At 47.1% G+C, this 17,316-nt stretch overlaps 1 protein-coding gene across 14 annotated transcripts in view; it reads left to right on the forward strand.

The window, feature by feature from the left end:
• Stacl (Stac-like) overlaps positions 1 to 17,316 on the forward strand; it is a 723,254-nt gene that overhangs the window by 617,495 nt on the left and 88,443 nt on the right. For 11 of the 14 annotated variants that reach the window (XM_069332474.1, XM_069332482.1, XM_069332475.1 and 8 more), the window contains 2 exons: positions 397 to 438; positions 2,230 to 2,348. In XM_069332474.1, the coding sequence (XP_069188575.1) occupies positions 397 to 438; positions 2,230 to 2,348 (161 nt within the window). The remainder of the gene's footprint in view (positions 1 to 396; positions 439 to 2,229; positions 2,349 to 17,316) is intronic. The other 3 variants (XM_069332477.1, XM_069332478.1, XM_069332480.1) reach the window with 1 other exon arrangement.

The raw sequence follows: 17,316 nt of genomic DNA on the forward strand, positions 1-17,316 counted from the left end.
GTGGAGCTGTTACCATTAGTGTGTGATCTCAGGGGGTTGTAAGGGTGACCGTAGAGCGGGTAACCCTTATCAACCCCTTATCAACACCAGTGCCAGGATTTTGCACGATTGCATGTGTATTTTTTTGAGCATGTTTTGCCTTCCTCTCTTTTCCCCCCCCCCCCCCTTCTCCCCCTCTCTCACTCTCCTCTCTCTCTCTCTCTCTCTCTCTCTCTCTCTCTCTCTCTCTCTCTCTCTCTCTCTCTCTCTCTCTCTCTCTCTCTCTCTCTCTCACATGTGCCCCGGCGTATCGAGGTTCAGAGCTCCCTATAAGAAAAGCACTTCCAAAATAGTAATGTTGTGTTATAGCTCCTAATCCCAAGGGTTGTATATAAGAGAATATTTTTAAATTTCAAGCGGACCCCCTGAAGCTACACCATACGACCAGCGCCTTGCCAGGTATTTCAGGTGTTAACCCGTCGGCGTCTAGCCTACCTAGCCTGGGGATTGTTGACGGCCAAACAATCTAGGGTTTTTTTTATAGTATACAGCAAGAAATATATATTTTTTATGATTACGCACCGTGATCCCTAGTTCCCCCCCGCCCCCCCTCTCCCCAGAATGTTGTTGCTGCCGCCCCCCCTGCCCCCTGCCCCCTTTTTTTATACCCCTTTTGCTCCCCCCTCCTTAATATACTTATGATTGCTCAGCTGCTCTGATTGGCCAGCCAACCCCACCACCACACCTGCTCTATCCTAAACGATGCTAAACGCCGCTGCCACCAATTACCCCCGCCCCCACACACCTGTAGTTGTTGTTGTTGTTGTTGTTGTTGTGTCCCTCTCGTGTGTGTAGCGATGACCTCTTCTGCTGCAGGTGTCCAGAATGTACACGAACACTTGTGTAGTCTTAGTCATCCGTGGCCTCATTTTATCATTCTCTTTCTTTTCCAGCATTTATCTGGGGTCATTTTCCCAGAGCTGATTTCTTTAGCGTGTAGACGGAGACGTTGTGGTCTCGGCCCCCATGGGCTGCCTTCTGGCGTGCAAGGCCCGGTACATCGTCCCTTGAGAACCCCAGGAACATGTTCCGTAAAGATCCCCCCGGAACATGTCCCATCAAGAACCCCCCCGGAACATGTCCCATCAAGAACCCCCCCGGAACATGTCCCATCAAGAACCCCCCCGGAACATGTTCCGTTATGGACACGAAGTCTACAAACCACGTTGCTATTTGTAAAGAAATAAATATTGACTAAAGTCTGGGTTCTAGCTCCCGGGCCCTGCACGCTGAGGTTCAAAGTTCATGGCGGTTCAAAGTCATTTGACTTTGTGTTCATTTTTTCTGCTCATATAGTATGAGTTCTTTGTTCTGCCATATTTCATGTGTTCATATATATTTTTATATAATGTTATATAATTTATTAGATATGATATCCAATTTTCTTAGAAAATAATTGAGATACAAATAGTGTTAGTTAATTATTTTAATTAAGTTCATATGAATGTTCTTATTCATCTTAAGTAGCAAATTAAAAAATAAAATCTTTGGCCATTTTAAATCTACACTTCTAAATATGTTTTGGTCAACCAATATTTAGACTTCCATAACTTGTAATTTTACTCAACTGTGATATTTATCTATTTATAGTCTATTTATATTTATCGTCTATTTCTTAACAAAAAAATTATTTAGCGCATGTATGTGTTGCCTTAACTCCCAAATACCATATTGTAGATTATACAGCAGTCAAGTCTTAATTAAGTCTTGCTGAAGAACAGTTTATTTGTCCATTTGAAACCTAAGTTTAAATAGGAATCAAGTATAAGGTCCCCTTTGTTGACACAGCTTGCACACGCCCTCCCTCTGTTGCCAGCCTCCCCGTGCCGACATAGTCCCCCCATTAATGGGGGACTGAAACACTTGTAGTGTTGTCCGCACACACACACACACGCTTAGTAACCATAACCCAGTGGTCACTATATCCAGGACTAACGTTAATTCAACGTTACGCGTGGATTTTATGCTCACTGGGACGTTATTTTTACGTTAAGGAGATAAAAAGCGTTGTGGTTATGTTGCGTGTGTGCCGGGAGGTCAGGTCCCACTTCCATGTCACGTACAGTAAATATCTCCCTCACTGAGTCATTATACCCGACCTAGCATTCATGAGATGTGCACACAAGTACTCGGGTCCTCCTCACACAAGGACAGTCTACTTATCCCGGGTTTCATCATGCTTTTTACCAGAAAGAACGCGAGGGAGAAGGAGAAGGAGGCGGCGGCCATGTTTGACACGGCCCACATCTTCCAGGAGTACACTTACAAGAAGATCACGGCCTGCGATGTCTGCCACCAGATACTGAGAGGTAAGCCTATATCACCCCCCCCCACCCTACACCCGAACACCCACATGCGGTGTAGGCCTTCCACTGCCCGTCTCCACTCTCTGGCTAGGCCTACACTTGCGCATTTATTCCATTCATATAGCCGTTGTTTAATATATATATATATATATATATATATATATATATATATATATATATATATATATATATATATATATATATATATATATATATATATATATATATATTTTTAGCTGGAGGAACTCGACAACTTATGATAACCATATTTGTACCCTATATGTAACTCCTATTTTGTAACAAAGTTCAAATAAAAAAAAAAAAAAAAAAATATATATATATATATATATATATATATATATATATATATATAAATTCGATATACATATAAAATTTATTTTATTTTTTTTCTCTTCAAGGTGAAGGATAGAAGACAGATTAAGCGTTTACCATCCCTTAGCGATAAAACTTTCTGGTTTTCTTGGGCCATAGAGCACTATACCCTTCGATTTACCTGCTTTTGATGATCAGAAGGTAAAAGCCCCGCCTCCATGACCAAAAAGATGGTCATGGAGGCGGGGCAAATTCCCCTTAGGACCCCCCTTGTCATAGCAACCCTGAGGGAGACCTAATGCTGCCCCAACCCAGGAACCCCAACCTAACCCCACTAGGAGGTAAGGCACCTAAACCAACCACCCCTGACCTAACCTTGAAACAGGAGGCCCCCAAGATGAAGGAGGAGGAGGAGGAGCAAGGAGAGGTTAAGAGGGACCCACAGACACACTAACGATGCAACCCGTCCTCTTAAAAATAACGTCGCTTTTTGCTGGTATGCGCACTATGGCCAAAAGTGGACGTAATTTAAAATGAAATCGACTCACAAAAGTGACGTACTGTCCCGTTTTCTGTTTGAGTCATCCGGCTTACTCGGACAGGTTAGGAGAGGAAACATTCAATTAACGTTTTTCATAACGTTTTGAAACTTTATGAGAATTTCCTGCTCACCTATCCTACCAGAGGACCCTTAACTTACTGTTGGTAAAAAAAAAAAATCCCAAATTTATTTTCCTTTTTTTTCATTTTCAAATTACGTCCACTTTCAGCCGTACGGGACAACGGGCAAAAGCGACGTTATTTTTAAGAGGTCAGGTTGTGCTAGCGCCGGTGACCTCGTACTTGTGGCGGCAAAGGCAGTACTCGCAAATCAGTCCTCGCTCGTTTACCTGTAGTGGTTCATGCACACCTGCCTTCCTACACATAGGGCAGAGCTCTAGAACCTCTGGAGGCACAGTGGTTCTACCTTCCTCTGAGAGTAATGTGCACGAGCTGTGAGCTGGGTGTCGCGTGTGTACTCACCTAATTGTACTCACCTAAATGTGCTTGAGGGGGTTGAGCTCTGGCTCTTTGGTCCCGTCTCTCAACCGTCAATCAACAGGTCTACAGGTTCCTGAGCCTATTGGGCTCCATCATATCTACACTTGAAACTAGAAACTTGTGTGTGTGTGTGTGTGTATGTATGTGTGTAGGGGGATGGGGGATGGGGAGGGGGGGTTAAGGATGCCATTAATGACCAAATTATGTGTATATATAGACTGAGCTCCCCCTTGTGCGCACCGGGAAGAACTTGGTTGACCCGGGAGAACATGCAGCATTGAGATAGTAGTGAGAGAGAGAGAGAGAGAGAGAGAGAGAGAGAGAGAGAGAGAGAGAGAGAGAGAGAGAGAGAGAGAGAGAGAGAGAGAGAGAGAGAGAGAGAGAGAGACTAGGACAAAAGCACAGAGGGAATGTTGACGTGTGCTTTCATCTAGCAGCTCCTAGGTAACTGACTTTGCAGGATCCCGCCTTTCCAGCTGTCGGTAGTTCCTTGCCGTTATTCCTGACCATCTTTGCTGAGTGTCGTATGAGCTTTTAAAGCTGTGGATACACTGGGGAAAATATTTTCTCACATCTTTGTCGTTTCTCCATGGCAACCCTCAATTAGGTCCTCGGCACACTACTGCTCATCCCAAACATTCTGTTTCTATCTATATTATTGATACCCCGGAGTATTTTGAATGCCTAAAACATGTCTGCTCTGTTTCTTCTTACTGCAAATGTCATCAAGTTCTTTTATCTCAGTCTTTTCCCGTAGATCACCCCTCATAAATTCTAATTCCTGGACAGGTTCTGCAGTATACTCTTGGACGCTCACCCTTGTTTGAGTACATAGTACAGGTCTGACGTATGCTGCGTATAGTGTGATAAAAGTCCTCGCCAGCCTGGCGTATGTTGTTGACGGGACGCTCTGTGAGAGTGGCAAGGAGAGAGGAGAGGCAAAGAGAGCAAAAGGCCATCAGTGAAATAGAGAGAAATCCGAAATATTTTTTTCTCCTATGCAAAATCAAGATAAAAAACCACATCTAGTATCGGGCCCCTGCGAAAGGGAGATGGAACTTTCACCGATGACAACAAAGAAATGAGCGAGTTACTGAGGAAGCAGTACGACTTTGTTTTTCAGCGAGTCACTAAACACACTAAAGATTGATAACCCAAATGAATTTTTCATGGATATGATACCAACATTAAATCATATATCAGACGTCACCCTATCCCCACTGGATTTTGAAGAAGCCATAAACAGTATGCCTATACACTCTGCACCAGGCCCGGATTCTTGGAACTCCATATTCATCAAGAACTGTAAAAAATCACTATCGCAGGCCCTTAACATTCTGTGGAGATAAAGCCTAGATACTGGCGTTATCCTTGACATACTAAAAACAGCAGAGATAGCACCACTCCATAAAGGAGGTAATAAGGCAGAGGCAAAAAATTACAGACCGATAGCACAAACATCGCACATCATAAAAAATTTTGAGAGAGTGCTAAGAAGTAAGATCACAAAACTACATGGAATCACAGCATCTCCATAACCCCGGACAACATGGTTTCAGAAGAAGGCGCTCTTGCCTGTCGCAGTTGCTGGACCACTATGATATGGCATTAGATGCCATGGAAGACAAACAAAATGCTGATGTAATTTACACAGACTTCGCAAAAGCCTTTGATAAATATCACCATGGTGTTATTGCACATAAAATGCGTCCAAAAGGAATTACCGGAAAAATAGGCAGATGGATCTACAATTTCCTGACTAACAGAACCCAATGTGTAATAGTCAACAACAAAAAATCCAGCCCATCAACCGTGAAGAGCTCAGTCCCCCAGGGTTCTGTGCTTGCTCCGGTACTTTTTCTCATCCTCATATCGGACATAGACAAGGACACAACCTATAGCACTATATCATCCTTTGCAGATGACACTAGGATCTTCATGAGAGTAGCTAGGCAACATAGGACACGGCAAACCTCTAATCAGATGTAGATCAGGTCTTTCTATGGGCTACAGAAAATAATATGGTGTTTAACGAGGATAAGTTCCAGCTCATGCGCTACAGAAAAAATGAAAATATAAAAACGGAAACCACGTACAAAACTCAGGCAAATCATAACATAGAACGAAGAGGCAATGTAAAGGATCTGGGTGTACTCATGTCGGGAGACTGTTGGGACAGGACACCGTTGGGCTCTCATGGTGTTGTTTATATTATTATTATTATGATTATTATTATTATTATTATTATTATTTTTATTATTATTATTATTTTTATTTCTACCACAGACGTAGCCACACATTTACAGGGCTAACCAGCATATATTCGTTTTCTTTTGTCCTCCATGGACATATATATATATATATATATATATATATATATATATATATATATATATATATATATATATGTATATATATATATATATATATATATATATATATATATATATATATATATATATATATATATTTTCTCATGGTGGTGGGAAGCATGCCCTCCCTGAAGGTGTGTCGGTGACTTGTTGTCAAGGTAAGACGCTCTCTCTTAGTGAGTCATTGCTCTCTTCCTTATTATTCTCTCTTAAGACCTTGTGTGATAAGGACACTGGTCTCTAGTTGTGTTGTCCTTTATGGTCCTATTAAGCGCGGGATGATTTCCAGGCCACCGCAGTAGACTACTGACCATCCGGCTAGTAGACTTTGGACCTAAAGATACTTGAAGACTAAAGTATAGTGCGTGTGTATACACTTGAGAAGTGAGGGACCCCTCTGTATAGCCCCCTTAAGGACTTCTCTGTGACCCCGTCTTGTATATTTGCATAGTAATGCCTTCTTCCCGCTGCCGGTGACCACCTGTGACCTCGGCCAGGCACTGCAGATCACTGCAAATGACTTAAACCAGGACCTTAAGAAGCTTTATATTTTGTTGTTTTCGTGGCGAGATCCTCACAGGTCCCCCGAGTCTTTGTGTCGTCCAGTTCCTCGGGCGAGTCTTTGTGTCGTCCAGTTCCTCGGGCGAGTCTCTTGTCTCTTCCTCTGTCAATATTAATTGTGCTGGGCTCAATGTCTGAAGGCGCTCTCCGTCTTATGTGAGGTAATTGTTCCGCCTTCACTCCCAAGATCTCTTGGAACCGTTCACTTAACTTTTCAGATATTTCCCAATAATTCGCGGCTCACTCTCTCCTCTTGGTAAGCCTCGCCAGCTGGTGGCTTGTTGTGACCCGCGTGGCTGTGGGGGGCTCCGGTGTGTGTTGTAGGGTGTGTTGCGGGGTATGTTGTAGGGTGTGTTGTAGGATGTGTTGTAGGGTGTTGCGGGGTGTGTTGTAGGGTGTTGCAGGGTGTTGTAGGGTGTGTTGTAGGGTGTGTTGTAGGGTGTGTTGCGGGGTGTGTTGTAGGGTGTGTTGTAGGGTGTGTTGTAGGGTGTGTTGTAGGGTGTGTTGTAGGGTGTTGCAGGGTGTTGTAGGGTGTGTTGCGGGGTGTGTTGTAGGGTGTGTTGTAGGGTGTTGAAAGGTGTTGCGGGGTGTGTTGTAGGGTGTGTTGCGGGGTGTGTTGTAGGATGTGTTGTAGGGTGTGTTGTAGGGTGTTGCAGGGTGTTGTAGGGTGTGTTGCAGGGTGTGTTGTAGGGTGTGTTGTAGGGTGTGTTGTAGGGTGTTGCAGGGTGTTGTAGGGTGTGTTGCAGGGGGGGTGTTGTAGGGTGTATCGTTTTAATTGTACTTTTTTAGAGTCTTCTTACGCTTACATAGTCGTAATATTATTTCCTGTGGCTGCTCTCTATGTTCTCCTGTATCTTAGGGTATTTACTATTTGTGTCTGCAGAATCGAGCTATTAGCTCTTGGACCTCGCCTTGCTAACCAATCTTTCTCCTCTTTTATGTCTACTACATATATTTATCTGTAACACACACACACACACACACACACACACACACACACACACACACACACACACACACACACACACACACACACACACACACACACACACCCCAGGAAGCAGCCCGTGACAGCTGACTAACTCCCAGGTACCTATTTACTGCTAGGTAACAGGGGCATTCAGGGTGAAAGAAACTTTGCCCATTTGTTTCTGCCTCGTGCGGGAATCGAACCCACGCCACAGAATTACGAGTCCTGCGCGCTATCCACTAGCCTACCAGGCCCCATAATGTGTGTGTGTGTGTGTGTGTGTGTGTGTGTGTGTGTGTGTGTGTGTGTGTGTGTGTGTGTGTGTGTGTGTGTGTGTGTGTATGTGTGAGTTTATGAGAGAGAGAGAAGAGAGAGAGAGAGAGAGAGAGAGAGAGAGAGAGAGAGAGAGAGAGAGAGAGAGAGAGAGAGAGAGAGAGAGAGAGAGAGAGAGAGAGGGTGTAAATGAGAGAGAAGGGGAAGGAGAATGAGTGAGATAGAGTTAGATAGGGTAAGAGAGAGAGAGAAAGCTTCCCAGTTTATTGCTCAGTCTTGTTTTGCATATCGTTAGGTGGGGTAAATTTGCATAAATGTGTCTGTGGAATACCTGGGATTTACAAGTGCGGTTCAGGAGTTTGCACCCTCTTGCCTCCTGCCCTGTATGTCAGGAATAGCAGCGGAGGGAGGGTGATGGAAGGAGGAGGAGGAGGAGGAGGAGGAGGAGGAGGAGGAGGAGGAGGAGGAGGTAGGGTGAGGGAAGAAGATCATCTTCATCAAACCTTCAGTCGAGAGATGTATAGGTTCTGAGGCACCTTGGGCTCTATTTTCTTCTTTACACAGGTGGGTACAGGAACACCCAGGTGGGTACAGGAACACCCAGGTGGGTGCAGGAACACACAGGTGGGTACAGGAACACCCAGGTGGGTACAGGAACACCCAGGTGGGTGCAGGAACACACAGGTGGGTACAGGCACACACATGTGGGTACAGGAACACACAGGTGGGTGCAGGAACACACAGGTGGGTACAGGAACACACATGTGGGTACAGGAACACACAGTTGTTCGTGTATAATAAATTTATCACCCTGTCCATGGAAGACAGAAGAAAGTGTATATATGCTGGTTAGCATTGTAAATGTCTTGCCACGTCTGTGGTAGAAAATAATAATAAATACAACACTTGTCAAACAGTCTCACCTGTCCGGCATGATTTAATATCATCACTTTTGTAAAAAAAAATGGTGCTTGCAGAGTTACACTTTTCCCACTCATTGTGCGTAACCTTTTCGAAGGAGAAAAAAAAGGTCTGTACAGAAAAAGAAGCTCCATTCACCGTTCTTGAAAGATTAAAGGTCAAAGGGGTCGAGGAAAACAGAGGGTGGAAATCGTTTCTGAAAAAATGATTTTGATATAAAAAATGACACATTGGAGGTCTTTTGGCGGGTACAGGCTACCTGAGGCCTAATATAGTACATATGTGTACTACACTAGGCCTAGACTAGGCCTAGGAATATTTATGTTTGTTTTTAGCTTCATTTTTTCGGTCTCTATAAAAGTGAATAGTACGAAATTCTACTAAATAATTGCTTAGTACGTCAATGTTTATACTGTTGTGTGCCCAATCACTTGGGCTGGACGGTAGAGAGACGGTCTCGCGTCATGCAGGTCGGCGTTCAATCCCCGACCGTCCAAGTGATTGGGCACCATTCCGTTCCACCCCGTCTCATCCCAAATCCTTATCCTGACCCCTTCCCAGTGCTATATAGTCCTAATAGCTTGGCGTTTTCCTCTGATAATTCCCTCCCTCCCTCCCGGTGAGAGAGTGTACTATTGTGCACATAGTAACAAAACGTACTATCTAATCAACTGCAGTTGACAGTTGAGAAGCTGGAAAAAAAATCCAACCTCCTTAGCTGCGTCCAACAGCCTGGTTGATCAGTCCGGCAACCAGGAGGCCTGGTCGACGACCGGGCCGTGGGGACGCTAAGCCCCGGAACCACCTCAAGGTAACCTCAAAGTAACCTCATGCCCCGCAAGCACAACTAGGTGAGTACCCCCCCCCCCCTCCTTCCCCAGGATGCAGCCCCTAGCAGCTGTCTCAATCCCAGGTACCTATTAACTGCCAGGCGAGCAGAATCATCAGGTGAAAGACACTTTGCCCCATTTATGTCTGCCTCGACCGGGAATCGAACCCGGGGCCCTTAGGATCCGTGTACGTGCGGGCGTGCACCTACCTGCATGTAAGAGTAAGCTGACCCTGAGAAGTGATGCTGGCAGCTCCACACCCCCCCCCCCCCATCCCGTCACCATGGCAACACACAACTTGACATGTGAGGTAATTCCAAAACAATCAGTTGTAGCTTCGCCTCCTCACCTTTCCTCTCCCATCCCTGCCCTTTCTCCAGTCTTATTCTCTTTCCCACTCCCCTTCACCCTTCTGTCCCCCACCCTCCTCCTCTCTTTCCCAGTCTCTTCTTATTCAGTATTGTTTCCCCTCCCCTGATGAGTAAAGTTGATTGTGAGTGAGGAAGGTGATGAATTAGAAGGTGAGGGGCATGTGGACGAAGGAGATAATGAGGGGCAGTAGTAAGGTAGATGATGGGATAAGTGATGAGTAAGGAAGATAATAAGTGAGGGGGAATAATAAATGTCTGTATTGCATGAGGAAGTGAGGAGTGAGGTAAGTGAGAAGCGAGGAGTAAGGCGAGTGAGAATGAGACAAGTGAGGAGTGAGACAAGTGAGGAGTGAGACAAGTGAGAAGCGGGGAATGATGCATGTGATGATTGCGAATTGAAAGAAGTGATGAATGAGTGAGACAAGTGATGAGTGAGACGTCAGGCAGGTGAGGACTACGAGAAGTGAGGAGTCAGGCAAGTGAGGAGTCAGGCAAGTGAGGAGTCAGGCAAGTGAGGAGTCAGGCAAGTGAGGAGTCAGGCAAGTGAGGAGTCAGGCAAGTGAGGAGTCAGGCAAGTGAGGAGATAAGTGTTCATTTCATAACGCAAATCTCAAAACGTTAAGTGACAATAAGGACTGTCATCATTGGCTATAGGATCAGTACCACACAGGATCAGTACCACACAGGATCAGTACCACACAGGACCAGTACCACACAGGATCAGTACCACACAGGATCAGTACCACACAGGATCAGTACCACACACAGGATCAGTACCACACAGGATCAGTACCACACACAGGATCAGTACCACACAGGATCAGTACCACACACAGGATCAGTACCACACAGAATCAGTACCACACAGAATCAGTACCACACAGGATCAGTACCACACACAGGATCAGTACCACACACAGGACCAGTACCACACACAGCATAATTATCAAACACCGAACCACTACCAAACACAGAAGGAGCAACAACAAACACTGCTAAACAAACAATCCCAATAAAGAATCAGATGGTGAGATGGATTAAAACAAATAGAAGGTTTTCATCGAATAATAATAAAATATATAAAGCTCCATAATGACAGGTTCCGAGAGGTGTTGAGAGTAGTGTCACAGTAGCTTCCTGGGCTGAGCCGCAGCCGGAGTGGAGAACAACCACAACAGTAGTTGGAGGAGGCCTGGTCGACGACCGGGCCGCGGGGACGCTAAGCCCCGGAAGCACCTCAAGGTAACCTCAAGGTAGTGACATAGGAAGTGGAAAACACATATCAGCTGCGGGGACTTGACGAGATAAAAGCTGTGGAACCTGACTGGATATCACCATGGATCCTAAACGAAGCTGCTCATGTACTGTCAGAACCTCTTTGGTCTCCAATGCATCACTGAAGATGAGGGAGGTCTCAGATAGCTGGAAGAAGGCATATATGTCCTAATAGAGTGAAGAGATAGATGAAGAATTTCTTGACGAATAGGAAACAGAAGGTAACAGTACAAGAGAAAATATGGGAATGGAAGAATGTGATAAGTTCCGCAAGGGTCAGTGTTGGGGCTCGTTCTCTTTGTTGTATGTGTAAATGACACAACTAATGAAATACTCTTTGTTGTTATTATTTGATTTCGATTAAAAGCTGATGAGGATTGTGAGGACCAGCGAGAACTGTAACATGTTCCAGTATGTCTTAGGTAAGTTGCTGGCCTGATCGGATATATGGCTACTGGAAATCAATCCAGATACGTACAAGGTAATGAGAATGGGTGAATGAAGTAAGGAAGAGAAGGAGGGGAAGGGGCAGAGGAGCAATGTGCGATGAAAACGAAGGATCTGTCGAATCTGTAGACACAACGCATCAGAAACTTAGGCTAAGCTACCATCTTTAGGACAGCCAACATAATGCCTTCAAAATACTTTATACAACGTATGTCCAACCAGTGCTAACTCATGCAGCGCCAGCACGGAGCCCCTAACTTCAAAAAATCCAACCAAAGATTAAACAAGAACCGAGCTTGGCAGCTCAGCTAGTCCAAGAATTGAGATGATACGCTAAACTTAACGACACAGGAACAAAAGAATATAACAATTTAATCCATAAATTTAGAGCATATATGACAAGGCACAAAGGGACTGGAAGTCGTTGTATAAATCAACCGAAAAGGTGGAGCCCAAGAGCTGAAATTCGGTCCTGCAAATTTTGTTAGGTTAGTTCACAGGGAGCGCCAGGTGATAGCGACGTGCACAACCACCTCTCCCAAAATAGGCAGGTGGGTGCCTACTTGCGTCACTTGCTTCAGTACACCCATGAAGCAACAATCACTTGCGTCAGCACACCCAGGATGCAATAATGTGTTTACATTCGTCAACAAAACACAGCGTATTGGACTCTAATTAGCCCAATTGTTTACATGTGTGTGTGTGTGTGTGTGTGTGTGTGTGTGTGTGTGTGTGTGTGTGTGTGTGTGTGTGTGTGTGTGTGTGTGTGTGTGTGTGTGTGTGTGTGCATGGAGGTGGCCTCCACGGTTGGAGGAGACGTGCATGGAGTATATACCGACAGAGAGTAATTGTAATATGATCACGTTATCATTAGTATTGAGTCTTGTTTAATTGTCGGGAAATGTCTTTGTTATGCAACCCCCCTTTACTTCCCCCCCCCTCTCTCTCTCTCTTTCTCTCTCTCTTTCTCTCTCTCTTTCTCTCTCTCTCTCTCTCTCTCTCTCTCTCTCTCTCTCTCTCTCTCTCTCTCTCTCTCTCTCTCTCTCTCTCTCTCTCTCTCTCTCTCTTTCTCTCTCTCTTTCTCTCTCTCTTCTCTCTCTCTCTCTCTCTCTCTCTCTCTCTCTCTCTCTCTCTCTCTCTCTCTCTCTCTCTCTCTCTCTCTCTCTCTCTCTCTCTCTCTCTCTTTCTCTCTCTCTCTCTCTCTCTCTCTCTCTCTCTCTCTCTCTCTCTCTCTCTCTCTCTCTCTCTCTCTCTCTCTCTCTCTCTCTCTCTCTCTCTCTCTCTCGTTATTCCTGTTCCTCCGCCACCACTGTGCTCTCTGTCCCCTGCGTCCCCTCTCTAAAACCCCCTCCCTCAGCCACTCGTCTCCCCCCCCCCCCCGCGCGACGCGTCATAGCCTCCTGCAGCAGACTCCCTCCCAGCAGACATTATATTCAGTACTCTGCTGTAAGCCAGTACTCTCAAAAAAAGATCATTGGTTACTGTGCATGTTAATATGTAAACGTGTAACTACGACTCTCTGGGGTTTCTGTCTGCGCGGCCTTGGTGGCACTGTCTGCGCGGCCTTGCTGGCACTGTCAGCGCAGCCTTGGTGGCACTGTCAGCGCAGCCTTGGTGGCACTGTCGGCGCAGCCTTACTGGCACTGTCAGGGTAACTTCGGACGGAGACGAACAGAGTGATGGGTTTGACAGAGCAGGAGACGGCCCGCTACCCATGTAGAGCTGGCCTACCCCAGCTACCCATGTAGTGCTGGCCTACCCTGCTACCCATGTAGTGCTGGCCTACCCCAGCTACCCATGTAGTGCTGGCCTACCCCAGCTACCCATGTAGAGCTGGCCTACCCCAGCTACCCATGTAGTGCTGGCCTACCCTGCTACCCATGTAGTGCTGACCTACCCCAGCTACCCATGTAGTGCTGGCCTACCCCAGCTACCCATGTAGTGCTGGCCTACCCCAGCTACCCATGTAGTGCTGGCCTACCCCAGCTACCCATGTAGTGCTGGCCTACCCCAGCTACCCATGTAGTGCTGGCCTACCCCAGCTACCCATGTAGTGCTGGCCTACCCCAGCTACCCATGTAGTGCTGGCCTACCCCGCTACCCATGTAGTGCTGGCCTACCCCAGCTACCCATGTAGTGCTGGCCTACCCCGCTACCCATGTAGTGCTGGCCTACCCCAGCTACCCATGTAGTGCTGGCCTACCCCGCTACCCATGTAGTGCTGGCCTACCCCAGCTACCCATGTAGTGCTGGCCTACCCCGCTACCCATGTAGTGCTGGCATACCCCAGCTACCCATGTAGTGCAGGCCTACCCCAGCTACCCATGTAGAGCTGGCCTACCCCAGCTACCCATGTAGTGCTGGCCTACCCTGCTACCCATGTAGTGCTGGCCTACCCCAGCTACCCATGTAGTGCTGGCCTACCCCAGCTACCCATGTAGTGCTGGCCTACCCCAGCTACCCATGTAGTGCAGGCCTACCCCAGCTACCCATGTAGTGCTGGCCTACCCCCAGCTACCCATGTAGTGCAGGCCTACCCCAGCTACCCATGTAGTGCTGGCCGAGAAGAAAATGCAAGATTGAACCTGTGAAGAGCAGAGGTGACATAGGCACAATCAGAGAGCACTGTATAAACATCAGGGGTCCGCGGTTGTTCAACGTCCTCCCAGCGAGCATAAGAAATATTGCCGGAACAACCGTGGACATCTTCAAGAGAAAACTGGACGATTTTCTAAGAGAAGTTCCGGATCAGCCGGGCTGTGGTGGGTACGTGGCCCTGCGGGCCGCTCCAAGCAACAGCCTGGTGGACCAAACTCTCACAAGTCGAGCCTGGCCTCGTGCCGGGCTTGGGGAGTAGAAGAACTCCCAGAACCCCATCAACCAGGTATCAACCAGGTGACCAGGAATGCAATTTCGGTTGACTGAAACCTGTGTAGGTTATGGCAGCGTAGGACCGTTGCTCGTACATGTGGCCGTAAACAGTGAGGCAGACGGCGCGAGCAAGCGAGGCAGGTGGTGCAAACAGCGTACCAGAAAAACAGTGTAGAAGCTGTTGCAGACGAAATAGCAGCTGGTGCATACTACCGGCTTGTCTAATGGTGCGAAAGGTCTCTGTGGCGCAGGGGTATCACGTTCACTCCGCGCCTCGCGAATGACTTCGTCAGGTCGGGCCCCCTGGATTGATTGCTGCTGCTGTTCACTCGGGAGCAATTGGGGGTCTGGTTGTAAACCGAATTGGTGGGCCGTGTTCTAGGTAAAAAAAACACGATGTTTGTGTTCCACACACCACCTGATGGAACAACACAGCATCTGGTGGAACAACACAGCATCTGGTGGAACAACACAGCATCTGGTGGAACAACAGAGCACCTGGTGGAACAACACAACACCTGGTGGAACAACACAACATCTGGTGGAACAACACAACATCTGGTGGAACAACACAGCATCTGGTGGAACAACACAGCATCTGGTGGAACAACACAGCACCTGGTGGAACAACACAGCATCTGGTGGAACAACACAGCATCTGTTGGAACAACACAGCACCTGGTGGAACAACACAGCATCTGGTGGAACAACACAACACCTGGTGGAACAACACAGCATCTGGTGGAACAACACAGCATCTGGTGGAACAACACAACACCTGGTGGAACAACACAACACCTGGTGGAACAACACAACACCTGGTGGAACAACACAGCATCTGGTGGAACAACACAGCATCTGGTGGAACAACACAACACCTGGTGGAACAACACAACATCTGGTGGAACAACACAACACCTGGTGGAACAACACAGCATCTGGTGGAACAACACATCATCTGGTGGAACAACACAGCATCTGGTGGAACAACACAGCACCTGGTGGAACAACACAACACCTGGTGGATCAACACAGCATCTGGTGGAACAACACAGCATTTGGTGGAACAACATAGCATCTGGTGGAACAACACAGCTCCTGGTGGAACAACACAGCATCTGGTGGAACAACACAGCACCTGGTGGAACAACACAGCATCTGGTGGAACAACACAGCACCTGGTGGAACAACACAGCATCTGGTGGAACAACACAACACCTGGTGGAACAACACAACACCTGGTGGAACAACACAACATCTGGTGAAACAACACAGCACCTGGTGGAACAACACAGCATCTGGTGGAACAACACAACATCTGGTGGAACAACACAGCACCTGGTGGAACAACACAGCATCTGGTGGAACAACACAACACCTGGTGGAACAACACAACACCTGGTGGAACAACACAGCATCTGGTGGAACAACACAGCACCTGGTGGAACAACACAGCATCTGGTGGAACAACACAACACCTGGTGGAACAACACAACACCTGGTGGAACAACACAACATCTGGTGGAACAACACAGCATCTGGTGGAACAACACAGCACCTGGTGGAACAACACAGCATCTGGTGGAACAACACAACACCTGGTGGAACAACACAGCATCTGGTGGAACAACACAGCATCTGGTGGAACAACACAGCATCTGGTGGAACAACACAGCACCTGGTGGAACAACACAACACCTGGTGGAACAACACAGCATCTGGTGGAACAACACAACACCTGGTGGAACAACACAGCATCTGGTGGAACAACACAGCATCTGGTGGAACAACACAACACCTGGTGGAACAACACAGCATCTGGTGGAACAACACAGCATCTGGTGGAACAACACAGCATCTGGTGGAACAACACAGCACCTGGTGGAACAACACAACACCTGGTGGAACAACACAGCATCTGGTGGAACAACACAACACCTGGTGGAACAACACAGCATCTGGTGGAACAACACAGCACCTGGTGGAACAACACTGCATCTGGTGGAACAACACAACACCTGGTGGAACAACACAGCATCTGGTGGAACAACATAACACCTGGTGGAACAACACAGCATCTGGTGGAACAACACAGCACCTGGTGGAACAACACAGCACCTGGTGGAACAACACAGCATCTGGTGGAACAACACAACACCTGGTGGAACAACACAGCATCTGGTGGAACAACACAGCACCTGGTGGAACAACACTGCATCTGGTGGAACAACACAACACCTGGTGGAACAACACAGCACCTGGTGGAACAACACAACACCTGGTGGAACAACACAGCATCTGGTGGAACAACACAACACCTGGTGGAACAACACAGCATCTGGTGGAACAACACAGCATCTGGTGGAACAACACAGCATCTGGTGGAACAACACAGCATCTGGTGGAACAACACAGCATCTGGTGGAACAACACAGCATCTGGTGGAACAACACAGCATCTGGTGGAACAACACAGCATCTGGTGGAACAACACAGCACCAGGTGGAACAACACAACACCTGGTGGAACAACACAGCACCAGGTGGAACAACACAACACCTGGTGGAACCACACAGCACCTGGTGGAACCACACAGCATCTTCCAGAACAACATAGGTGGTGGAACAACAAATAGACGGAGCAAATTATACAGTCAGAGGCGTAAAGAACAAAGCAATATTGGAAGCAACCAACGATTAAAGCACGG

The sequence above is a fragment of the Procambarus clarkii genome, chromosome 27 (assembly GCF_040958095.1).
Source record: "Procambarus clarkii isolate CNS0578487 chromosome 27, FALCON_Pclarkii_2.0, whole genome shotgun sequence".
Taxonomy (NCBI): domain Eukaryota; kingdom Metazoa; phylum Arthropoda; class Malacostraca; order Decapoda; family Cambaridae; genus Procambarus; species Procambarus clarkii.